The 12,759-nt window shown below is 48.8% G+C and overlaps 1 protein-coding gene across 2 annotated transcripts in view; it reads right to left on the bottom strand.

Annotated features, from left to right (window-relative positions):
• Nucleotides 1–3,686: 3,686 nt before the first annotated feature.
• LOC119328924 (glutamyl-tRNA reductase-binding protein, chloroplastic-like) overlaps nucleotides 3,687–12,759 on the bottom strand; it is a 50,502-nt gene continuing 41,429 nt past the window's right edge. For both annotated transcript variants that reach the window (XM_037601916.1, XM_037601917.1), the window contains 2 exons: nucleotides 4,665–4,814; nucleotides 3,687–4,276 (listed from right to left, as the gene is read on the bottom strand). In XM_037601916.1, coding sequence (XP_037457813.1) covers nucleotides 4,052–4,276; nucleotides 4,665–4,814 — 375 coding nt within the window. In that variant the 3' untranslated portion in view covers nucleotides 3,687–4,051. The remainder of the gene's footprint in view (nucleotides 4,277–4,664; nucleotides 4,815–12,759) is intronic.

The following is a 12,759-nucleotide window of genomic DNA, read 5'->3' as shown; positions in this document are numbered from 1 at the left end:
TGAAGTTTTGTATGGACAACCTCCCAAGTATTTTGGTATTTCTCCATCAGACACAATTCCTCCTTTGGACATTCAACAATGGTTGCAAGATCGACAGGTTGTAGTTGAGTCTGTCAGACAACACTTGCTACGAGCTCAACAGAGAATGAAGCAATTGGCAGATAAACACAAAACTGAGAGAACTTTTGATGTGGGCGAGCTGGTTTTCCTTAAGTTGCAGCCTTATCTCCAGTCTTCAGTGGTGCACCGAGCAAATCATAAGTTAGCTTACAAATACTATGGTCCTTACAAGATAGTGGGCAGAATTGGAGAAGTGGCTTACAAGCTAGAACTTCCGGAGGGCAGCAGGATACACCCAGTTTTTCATATCTCACAGCTGAAGAAAGTGGTTGCACCGACCTGTCCTATATCCAGCACATTACCCTCTGTTAACTCTCATTTGCAGATTCCTATCAGTGTGCTCGAGAGGCGTGTGCGACAGAAGGGCAAGCGCACCGTCACACAAGGGTTGATCCTGTGAAGCGATTCTACTCCTGAAGCTGCGACATGGGAGGACCTGGAATCACTCAAGCAACAATTCCCCCATGCTCCGCCTTGGGGTCAAGCCGTTTCTCAACGGAGGGGGAATGTCAGCAACCCTGCAAGCGTCGACACTGAAGACACGCAGGAGAGCGCTGTAGCAGATCAAGACGTTGCCGGCAACAAGAAGCCAGATGCTGAACCCACGTTACGGCCCAAGTCTTCGTGGCCCAAGAACCTTCCCCAGTGGCTTGCAGGCCCGAACTGGGCCCGTTGATCGGGTGTAACGTTAAATAGGCGTCTCTCTCCCTCGAGAGGGGGTTGGCTAGGAATTGGACGGCTGAGGCCGATGACTTGTAACGGATAGAGGTGTTGGTAGTTGGGTGGCTTCCTCTACCGAATTCAAATTACTAGCTCGATTTTTCGTACCAAATCAATGGGAGCGTGAGTGGTTCCGGCGAGTAGCTCACATATATCCAATGGGTGTTTGCTACTTGGAAAGAGTGAGACTGTTCAAAGATGAATAGATCACATCTGTTCCGTATGCTGATGTATAATGATTTTTGGAATCAGGGGAAACACTTCCCTCCAGTCTTCAGAAATTAAAGCAAATGATATGATGTATACTATCGTATTTGTTTAGCTAATGAAAATACTAGTTGAAAAGGATTGTTGCCCTGGTTGTTCAGTTTACCACTCTTGTGATATAAGAGCTATGTTTTGATAATAAGTATAGTACTTTTTTGGGGTTCATACACCCTCGAAACACTAAGCAAGTGATAACGCGAATACAGTAAGCAAAATGCTGCTTAGTTAGAAGAGAGTATTTTCTATCTTTGTTTGATATTGGTAGCTATTATTTCCTTTCAGCTAACCTGATGGTGCTTTTGACTACCTTATGTGCTTTTAAATAATTTGTTGTTTTCCTACAGGCAAGGGATTCCCAGGAGGATAGAGGAGCATACATGCTATTTCCATGCAGCATGTATCAGATCGGTACTTTCTGACCTCTAGCCACAACAAAGTACATTATGTAAACTGTTCATCTACCTAAATATGTACTTTCAGTTACCTACTGTGCTTCGGCGATTTATTGTTTCTTGACAGTGAATGGGTTCAGAACTTCAGATGCTTATTATGGAATGCCCAAGTATGAGATTCAGGCATGTGATTTCTGGCCCCAACAACTTACAATGCTACATTCTTTTAAATATCAATAAAATGAACATCACCTTTTCTTTCCGAAAGAGTATTATTGTAGCATCAATTGCTTTACTGTGGTTAAACTTTTTATCGATTAAGCTATTCATCGGGAACTTCATAGAGGTTGTTCCCTGCTCTAGGCCAGTGGACATATAAAGTTTCTGTTCTGTTGTTTCTTGAGAGGTCATAATTTTTGTAGTCGTGAGTATCATTCAGGCCTTAATACAACACGACCGTGAGACGCGGCACGAAGGGCTTGCCAGCCAAGAGGAGTGACGGCCGTTGGCAGCAACTGCTACTGTGGGCAAGGGAAGATTCATTCCAAGGTGGGGCACATGGCGTGCCGATGGAGTGCTAGCCGAGCTATGACGCTGGTTCAACATGGTCATTCAATTCTCGCTTCCTCTCCAAATGCACGAGCGCCCTCGCCACTTGCCCATGCGGATGTTGTGGAAGCCCCCAACCAGCATTAGGTACTGGCTATGCAACTCTCTGTATCTGGATCGTGGAATTGTGCCTGTTGCCGCGCCGTCCTGGTCAAGCAGTGTGAACCAAATTGAAATCACATCTGCAGGATGGAGCCGAGGGCGGCGACGAGCTTGACTATTGAGGATGATGGAGTCTGAATCAACTAGCTCCGTGCTGATGATGTTGGTATTAGGTCTTTGTGCCACGTGAGGTCGCATAGGGGGTGCCAGTCTGGGGGACTCGACATGCTTGCCGGTAACTTGGTGCGTAAAGTAGATGCGATTTTAAAGAGATGGTGCCCCATCGTGTTTGGCTCAAGGCGGTGGTAATTGACTCCCAGTACAAACAATGCAAACTAATTCATGTGCAGAGTTGGCCAGTCAGATGCTTGCTTATATGTTGATTTCTACTTCGAACCGATGGCTTGGTTTGGTTTGAGAAAGTGGGTTCGACCCAAGGGTATGAAATTGTTTGGTTTGGAGATGCTTGCCTATATGTAGATTTCTACTTTGACTCGATGGCTTGGTTCGGCTTGAGAAAGTGGGTTCGACCCAGGGTTATGGGACTGTTTGGTTTGGCTGGTGTATATTGGATTGTTTGGTTGGTGTCAGTTTAAGAGTTTATATTGTAGCTATATTGGACTGGGTTTATAGTTTTATTAGTTCTGCATGACGGTTCAATTTGTTTATTTCTTCAGAAAATTTGTTTTATATCGAGCGATGAATCTTGAGTTCTTTGATTTTGAAGATCCAAAATACTGTTAGTTCTTTGTTAAAATTATTTGTAATTTGCTGAATCCAGATAGACACATATTGCAAAAAAAATTCAGTTTTGCTTCGAGGGTATGAATATTTGATGATGGTCTGATTTCTTTGTCATGTGAATTTTAATGCATCGGTGTTGAAGTTTACATTGGTTGTGTATAGTTGCTATAACTCACACTCACCAATTGTTTATGGATTTCTCTCCACATTGTATTCCCATGGAGATGTTAAAACAAGATGACGCTGCTTTGTAAGATAATTAACTGACAATTACACATGAACAAGCCAACCAACCATAATAAATTGCACACAAAACAAACATTGTAGACTTAATTCGCAACTGAAAAACGGTGCGGCAAGGCGTGCATCACATTCTAGTTCATGATTTATACTCACACGAATTCCACGTGCATCGGTTGTGACATGTGTTGAACGAAATATAAAGTCGAATCTCAGGAATGCTCACACAGAACGATCTTACCCATGTTGCCCAGCAGTCTCACAATTAAATAAGACACAAAGTAACACTGTATAACTACATATGTTTAAAAAAACTTTATCAAGTAAAATGTCTGGGGTACAAAAATTGAAATGGATTTAGATGACTGCTTTCTGAAATAACATTTGCAAGGACAGGATGGAAAATGCATATCACTTTGCATGTTACAACTTACAACTGACAGAGGCCACAAAGGCACACTAGCAAGCGCTAGCAGGAAAGACAGTATAATGGAACATAATTTAGCCCGATCTCATCTCATAATTCAAAGATACAGGTGAGGGTGAAACTATGGTGAACCAACTACAATGTACATCAAACATTACCGTCTAAATTCATTGCTCTTATTACAGAATGGCGCTAATCAATGGTACATAAGGCAAAGAGATGGATGGAAACACACAAAGACACTTAAAACTACTCCGTATGTGTTAGGCATAGAATATCACAACCATGGTCATCTAAATGACAGAAAAAGGCGAAAGAATAGTTCGCTTTGCGCTAAAAGAAAAAAGAAAAAAAGAAATCGATTCGAAAAAAAACTGACAGAAAAATACTGACAATGGAGGTATCATATCGAATACAGATATCACACCATCTATATGACCTTCTTCAAGAATTGTACCTTCTCAAACTCTGGGGTGGCATAACTCTTGTCCACCTCCCATGCATGATGAGCCATCATGTTGAATGACGATTTCACCGCCTTCTGGTCAGAGACCTGCCTTGAGAAAGGTATCCGAACAGCGAAGATGCCTTCCTCGGAATGAACGTGCAAGTCAAAACCAAGTCTGTCTACCCAAATCATCTTTACATCCAATGCCTATTACCACACATGGGACACAGTTAATTCTACTATAGCAACAGTTCAAAAGCTTCCTAGTAGTTGCATATGGTATCTTATAGGAATATAAAATGAGGTCTTCTAAAAAAATGAAATCAGAAATTTCCTGCACGGCTAAATTTCTGTTTCTTCTAAAAAAGAAAAAAAAAAGATGCTCAATTTATATCCATCTTCAATTTCTTAACTCATATGTCTGATGCACAAGTTAGTTGTGCCTTTTTGCTTTGAAGTGCAAGAAGCTGAATATAAATAACTCTACAGCTCTATGTTAACTTCCAAGGAAACAAAATATGTGTTTCCATTAGGCTTTCTTTTTCCCAAGAATTGAGAAACAAACCAAGGATTAACAGAATAAGTTGAATACTACCTGAAAATCTGATTCGGCATAAATATTGTATATCCTATGAACATCTTCAGCATGTTCACTGTTCATTTCCTCAACAACGCTTTCAGCAAAGTTTCGAAGCGGATCTGGTTCTGCATCACTGTATTCTGACGGGACTACCCACACACGGCCCTGGATAGAAAAAGTATGCAACATCACCATCTTGATCATTAGCAAATTCCTAGTGCCAAATTGCACTGGCAAAATCCAAGTACAGAAAAATTTCAGAGAATTAATCATTGATGCAAAATGAAAACTACAATGTACTAAGGTATTGTAGACTCTTCAACATGTATCTATGAGCAGAAAAAAATATGAAGTGAAACACAAATCAGTAAATTCATAACATGCTAAAGATGGATCTTAAATATATGATACTAAAGGCAATTAGCAAAATAGAAGGCAGTTGAGAAACCATTTTGGTAACCATATAATATTCAGTTAGCATCATTGTTATGTGCGGAACCATATGGTCGGTGGGCCCCAGCCCTGGCCGCACCACCCCCTGGTCCAGCCGAAAGTGACTAGGATTCTTGTACTGCTACAAGTTATTACGATCAGATTCGTATTAGGTACAGACTCCAGAAGAACCTGTTTCAGAGACCAGATTGTATTTCCTTCGAGTCAGCTTGTCAGCCAAGCTATTCCTCCTATATGTTAGTGCTTCTCCCGAGATTAATAAATCATCAGAATTCAGACTATTACTATCTATTAGGCTGAGTAATTAGAGTTTGTTCCATCTGGTATCAGAGTCAACTACGACAGCGGACGATGACAAAGTCGAAGGTGGCAACACCAACCTCATGCTCAAGGAGCTAACGACCCAGATGAAGGAGGTGGTGGCGCAACGGACCACTGATCAGGCCTTCATGGAGGGCCTCGTCCAGCACCTTGACGCCCTGGAGCAACGACCAGCACTCCACCACCTTCTGCCCTGGTCGACCCTCGAGCATTGGCGCTCAGCTTCACTGACCCACACGCGGTGTTTCACCTGGCAGCTAGCGACTCCTCCGCCTCCTCCGCTCCGGCCCATGCCACCACCACCCCCACCCTCGTGAAAACAGGATCTAATCCACGCCTTCCCCCACCATCGTCACTACCGCGCTTTCCAGCCTCCCAGTTCTTTCCACAGCAAACTGGCCCTCCACCACCCCATCACCAACCCCTTGTTTACCCTCCGTTCAACCCAGCTTTCCACCACGCATCTCTTCCACCGCTGCCCTACCAACAGCCACCCACCAACCCTAATCACCCACTTCCTCAAACACTACATACCCAGCCTACAAATGCAATCTCACAATACCACGTCAATTGCCCCCCTCCCATACCAGCACCAAGGTGCTGGCTCCGGCTCGTTGTCCCAAGCTTCCACAAGCTCGACTTTCCAACTTACCGTGGTTCCGTCGATCCACTCGGCTGGCTTCATAGGTGTGAGCAATTCTTCCGGGGTCAGCGCACGGAGGAGGCTGACAAGGTGTGGACAGCGGCATACCACCTTGTCGACAATGCTCAGTCCTGGTATCTCCAGTTTGAGCGCGATCACGGAATTCCCTCCTGGCAGCACTTCAAAGAGGCGTGACACCTTCAGTTTGGGCAGTGGCAGTCTGTACACACCAACCCCTGGGCGAGTTGGCTCGGCTTCCGCACCTCCACCGTTGCCGACTACGCCAGCAGATTTATAGCGCTGCTGCACAGGACCAGCTAGCCCTTAAGCTCAGTGCAGCAACGTTTCTTGTACACACCCGGGCTCCCCGAGAGCCTCAAAGTCAATGTCAAGCTTCAGCAGCCGATGGACCTCCACACGGCAGTCTCCCTCTCTAAGGCATATGAACAATGCCATCCATTCCCAGCACCAATGCCGTGTGGAGGCCGACCTCGCTGCCTGCTGCTCTTCCTGCACCACAGGCCGTTCCTGCTGCAGCTGCTGCCCCTACACTAGCTCCTTGCGCTACACGTTGCCTCACACCCACCGAGATGGCAGAACAACGCCGCCAAGGCCTCTGCTACAACTGCGACGTGCAGTACGTCCTGGGTCACCGGTGTACACGCTTGTTCCTCATCAAACTCGACGACTTTGCGCCTGGGGATGCACCTCTAGAGGATGAACCAAAGACACCACTTCATCCATTTGTGGTGGAAAGTGAGGATGTTATATGTCACTGAAATTTTTATCGAATACGCATAGTGCGTATCATTTCATTGATAAGGAGAAGAGTTTACAGGCGCTTGGTCGAGCCACACACTCGTGGCTAGACTTGCGCGAAGTTACGGTTACAAGGCGGTTACAAGGTTCGTTCAAGGTGGTTCAAAGATGAAAACACGTAGTCCCTTTGCACCAGCCGTGGCCCACATTGCGGCTTCGGCCAGGGCAGCTCGGGAAGCTTCAGTAACTGATGGGCGGGTGTCGTCAAAGGTGCAAGCATTCCTATGCTTCCAGAGGGTCCGGGCCACGATGATCCCAAGGGAGGCAGTGCCTTTGCGAAGGGAAGCTGGAGCAGATAACGTGGATGCCTGCCACCAGCCGAAGAAGGATTCGTGACCTTGCAGCATGTTAGCGATACATAAGCATTAGGTCTTTGTGGTTGTTTGACACATTTTTCACTCCTGTAAAAACTATACCAATTCTAGAAGTGGTCGACCACACACTCTCCACCCTCATCCGAGTGCTCATCAAAAGGAATATTAGAGAGTGAGAAGATTGCCTACCGATCGCCGAGTTTGCCTACAACCTGCAAGACACTCAACAACATTCAAGTCTCCGTTCGAGGTTGTCTATGGGTTCAACCCACTTTCACCCTTGGACATCTTATCGGTACCTCGCCAAGAGCTCACCAATATGAATGCAAGTGCCCGCGCCGAGTTCATGAAGATAATGCACAATGACACAAGACTCACCATTGAGCGAAAAGTTCAACGCCATGCCGACAAGGTCAACTTCACCAAGAAGCCTACGGTGTTCATTACCGATGACCTCGTGTGGGTGAACCTTCACAAAGATCACTTCTCGAAAGAGTGCAAGTTCAAGTTACTTCCATGAGCCGACGGTAGCGTTAACGCATACAAGATTTACACTCGGTGAGCGACACCTTCAACTTCACCGACCTTGCGCCTTTTCATGGTGATTAGGATCTTGATCCAAGGACAGATCTTCCCCAAGGGGGAGATGATGCCGAGCATCCCATGGACATCACCATGAACCCATCATCAACCCCACAAACTCCAAGTGGACCGATGACATGAGCTCGCGCATGAGCCATTGAAACCAAGGTGACTTCATTACTCTCTGAGCTCCCCATGCATTCATCTGAGACATTGCTACTACCTCAATCCAAGATCTGGTGCATGCTCAAGTACCAAGGAACCACCCATGAAGAAGCAAGGGAAGAAGTTTGAGCCGTGGAGAAGGGAGAAGAAGGGGAGGAAGAGTTGCCACATACAGGCAATCGAACAATCCGGAAGAATCATCCTGGAAAGTCCAGTCACAGTTAGAGAATCGCAAGAGAGACCGGCCAACTGTCAAGCTCTCGCGCCCTGGATATCCGAGAGCAAAAACTCAAAGCCTGACAGAGGCCGAACTGTCAGGGCTTGACGTCGGACTGTCTGGCCACTTCAGTCCCGGACTGTTCAGCCACCGAGTTTGCCCAGTTCGCTGACGCCCGCGCCATCTAGGAGAAAGGCACACATTAAGGCCCGGACTATCCGGGCTAATTTCAATTGGACTGTCCAGCCAACTGCCTACAAGCAGGAATCTGGCTGAATGACAATGTATCTCTCCTCCCCACCTACCCCTTCGTCTGTAGACTAAATAAACCGTACCTTAGGCCAGATCTAGGGTTAGCAAAGTATAAACTAAGAACTTGAGAGAGCTTAGTTATTCCAAAAAACACTGAGAGCTTTGGTCGATCTATCTCCTCTGGTAGGTGTCGTGGGTGTAAGTCTAACAGTAGTGTACGGGGGTAATACGCCTACGTCTGAGCCCAGCTACGACGCAGTTGTTACACACAGATTTACGAGTTCAAGCCCCTCATGGTGGAGGTAATAGCCCTACGCCTCGGTGCTCAGGAGCTGATTGATTAGAGTGTATAGATTAGAAAGATTGCGAACCCTTGCTATGGAGTTGGGGGGGAGGCTTATATAGAGTGCGCCTTCGCCCCATGAATGCTGCCATTACCAAGGGTTTAAGGGGGGAGTTTAAGGACAGTCGTCACTGGTAACAGGTGCATTAACTACACTTGATGAGGGTGAACACACGTCCTGACCGTTGTAATTCCGAGGAGTCTCCTGGACTTCTTTGTCCGAGTGCCGACGGGTTCGGTCGAGTGGAATGCTTCCGTCCGAGTGAACGTTCTGACTGACGTGCATCTGAATGCTATCCTGGCCCTGGGGCCCAATATAAGGTGTATGGTGTCCTAGGGTAGGGTCTGTAGGTCTGGACCGTTACCCTACCCTTAGTACATGACCCCATCATTAGCCCCCGAATCTATCGGGGTTAGGAGGGTTAAGTCGGAGTGAATTCCCAGGTGAGCCGAGTGCTATGGAAGCGCTCAAGGACTCTTGCTGGTCATTCGACGGTCTCGACCTTGCACGACGCCTCGACGGATTCTGGATCACGTGGCGTCCGAGTGAGGGCTCCGCTCTGAGCCGAGCCGATTGAGGGGTATCACCGCCCGAGTGAAATGAGCCTTCGTGCGTCGGGCGGCTGGCCAGGCCCGAGCGTTTTTGGAAGGGCTTTAAATGACAAGCAATTGGATTGTCGGATCCCGGATTTCGCGGGATTCAAAACTGGGAATGTGTGCGCGCGCTAACAGTTGCGACGCGGTGAGTGGGGGAAGTGGGGCGTGATGCCTCGATTGTCGCCCCGCTTTTCGCCACGTATCGCAGGATCTCCACCAGCGAGATTCGAGGAGATCCACGGGCCCAGAAGCCAACGATGAGGATCAGCGGGTAGAGGAACCGATGCTATAAGAGGGCCCCCACGTCAGGTGGGAGGGCACGAGATCCCCTTTCTCCTCTCGCCCCCAGTCCTCCCGTCTCCTCTTCTCCACTCTGTGCGAGCCCGCTCGGCACCGGAGTGCTACGCGGCGATGGCGAAGGACAAGACGGCGAAACTAGAGAAGGGGAAGAAGACGTCGAGCTCCAAGGTCGCGCCTCCGACGGGCTGCGTCTAGGGTGATTGGCTCCCGCCGACCACCACGGCGAAAGATCTCGGTGGACTCGTCATCAACGGATTGCTGCCGGAGGGGAGTTGGAGGCTGCCGGAAGGGAGTTGGAGGCTGCCGGAGGAGGGAGAGATCAAGCTTGCACCGCGGCCAGGGGAGCGCGTGCTCCTCGTCACCCACGTGGAGCCAGGTTTCTCTATGCCACCCCACCCTTTCTTCCGTGGTTTCTTGAATTACTACGGTGCTCAACTCCACCACCTTCCTCCGAACACCATAGCTTACCTTGCCGCATTCGTTTCCATGTGTGAAAACTTCCTGGGTTGCCAGCCGCATTGGGGGTTGTTTAAGCACATCTTCACATGTCGCTCTCAGTCGGTGAAAAAGGCTTCTCCTGATGGAGAGAGAACCCACGTGACCCAACTGTGTGGTGGATTAGGGATCCGGATGAGGGGTAGGAGCGCTTTCCCGACGATGACCTTTCCTGATTCGGTCAGAGGTTGGCAGTCGACGTGGTTCTACTGCAATGATATCCCTTGCACCGGCTCGTCAACTGGTCTTCTCCCTTATATGACCGAGAGGGTCAATCTTCCTTCATCACTGACGATGGACAAGTAAAGACGAATGTGGGGATCCTGGTGACCGCTTTAGTCGGGCTGATTCAGGGCGGAGTGACGGACCTGGATCTGCTGGAGGTTTTCCTCTGACGACGGATTCAGCCTTTGCAGGAACGGGCTCACCCCATGTGGTTGCATAAGGGTCCCAACAATCCAACTCGAGTAGACTCGAAGCACGTGGACGAGAAGGTCGTGGAAGGGTGGCTCATGAGCCTCACCGGCACTCGCGACAACCCTTAGTGGTCAAGGCGGATCCCGCTATACGACAACGAGCACCGGCCAACAAAGGTAAGCTTGTATTTCCGACTGAATCATTTCTGCATAAGATATCCGAGTGACTTCGACTGATCTGACTATTTGCGTTTCTCGTGCCTCGCAGGAGTTCCAACAAGTGTTTTCGCCCGTGCCGAATGGAGACCACATTCTTGGGAATGTGGGGAGTGACCATGGCAATGTTGATAGTGAAGAGTACATCGAGGAGGACGACAATACGGAAGAGGGGGCGAGGCCGAGTCTTACCCGTCTGCTGAGGAGCGCATAGAACGCCGCACCAAGAAGTCCCACGATCCGAGTGGGCGCCAGACCAATGACGCGGCTCCGAGTGCAAGGAATCCAAAGCGCACTCGGACAACGACGCCGGAGCCAGCAGAGAAGACTGCCAAGCAGCCCAAGGTCGTAACCCCCAAACCTCGGAAGGCCGTGGCCCTGCCTAGAATCAAGGTGATTGTGCCCATCACGTTGACGTAAGTATTGCACTTTCCTCTTTCGCTTCAAGGAACTCCATTGATTCTTCTTGACCGAGTGAATCTAACCAGACCTGCAACTTCAATGTCGCTGATGCAGGTCGACGAGGAACACGTCGAGGCTGAGTCCGGGGATGTGGCCACTTCCCAGAAAGGTTCAGACTGTTTCCTTTTGTTTTGCTTTCGATCCGGCTGAATTGTGAACTCTGGCTGATGATGTCGAGTGAACGCAGCGCCCGCAGAGATCATCCTTGTTGGGGACGACGACAAAGAGCCGCCACAGAAGAGCGCCAAGAAAGGGAGCAAGATGTCGACCGACTCAAGGACCGCTGCTCGGAAGACGCCACTGTGCCAAGTGCCTCAAGCTCTGCCCGAGTCCAGTGCGACCGCGCCATAAAGGACGAGTGGCTCTTCCCATGCTGGTACTGATCCCATTGCGGCCGCACCAACTGCCCCAGCTCCGGCGCATGTCCCTCCCGCCAGCTTGTTCAGCTTGCATAGAGTGCCGGAGGACCAGACGGGGGCTAGCAAGGAGGCAATGATCCAAGCGGAGCTGATGACCCAGTGCCTGAAGGAGGTGTACGATGCCAACAAGGTAAGAGGGTGCTTGAGGATCTGGTACAGGTCTGGCTTGTTCCTTCCAGGAGTGTTGATCTTCGAGCACTCGGAGTACCTTTTACCGTCGACTGACTCATTTTTTTGTACTCCAGAGAACTTGCGAGCTCGGAGCTCATTATGTGTCACTGGAGAAGGAGGAGAACCAACTCCGACTGGATCTGAAGCCCATGCGCAGGCGGAGGTGCGGACCATGAGAGGTAAGTTTCAGCAACCGAGTGTCTTATTTTCATTTTCTTCCTTTCTTTGAACCGGGTGATTTCACTCGAGCAGATGTGCGTAGTGAAAACCATCGAATCCAACTGCGACTCAGGAACTGCATTTCTTTAGAAACTATGAAGCAGGCCCTTGTCGACAAGGACAACGATCTGGTGGGAGCACAGAAGGTGGCGAGAGAGAAAACCAAGGCTGCCAAAGAGAAGTTGGCCGCAATCGAGAAGCTTGAGGAGGAGAACAAATCGCTGATGACTGCTGCTGAGGAGGCGAAGAAGGAGATCACCGAGCTCAAAAAGCGACAAGCCGAGTGGGATGGCAAGTTCAAGACTCAAGCGAGTGCTTTCGAGCAGGAGAAGAAGACTTTGAGCGAGAAGATCGCCCAGCTTACCCAAAAAAGGGACTCTCTAGAGAAGTACATACAGGATTCTACCGAGGAGATGCGCGCCAAGCTTGAAGGTATTTTATATCGTCCGGGTGAACTTTGTTTGTTTCCGAGTGAACCTTGTTTGCACATGCTGACCTTTGTCATATTTTTGTTTGGCAGAATACTGCCGTGACGTCGAGTTGGAGACTGAGAGGATTGAGAGGGATCTGGATCCCACCAGGTCACTTGTCAAGGACAAGACAACCCTGGGCATTCTTCGACTGGAAGCTCATCTCGATGACGCCTTGGGGTACATCATTCGTCTGCGGGGCGCGGTGGGAAGGATCGACAAGGAGCTGTGGGTAG

The sequence above is a fragment of the Triticum dicoccoides genome, chromosome 7A, assembly GCF_002162155.2.
Source record: "Triticum dicoccoides isolate Atlit2015 ecotype Zavitan chromosome 7A, WEW_v2.0, whole genome shotgun sequence".
Lineage (NCBI taxonomy): Eukaryota > Viridiplantae > Streptophyta > Magnoliopsida > Poales > Poaceae > Triticum > Triticum dicoccoides.
The sequence above is the reverse complement of the archived record's forward strand: the minus strand, read 5'-3'. Positions and strand labels throughout refer to the sequence as shown.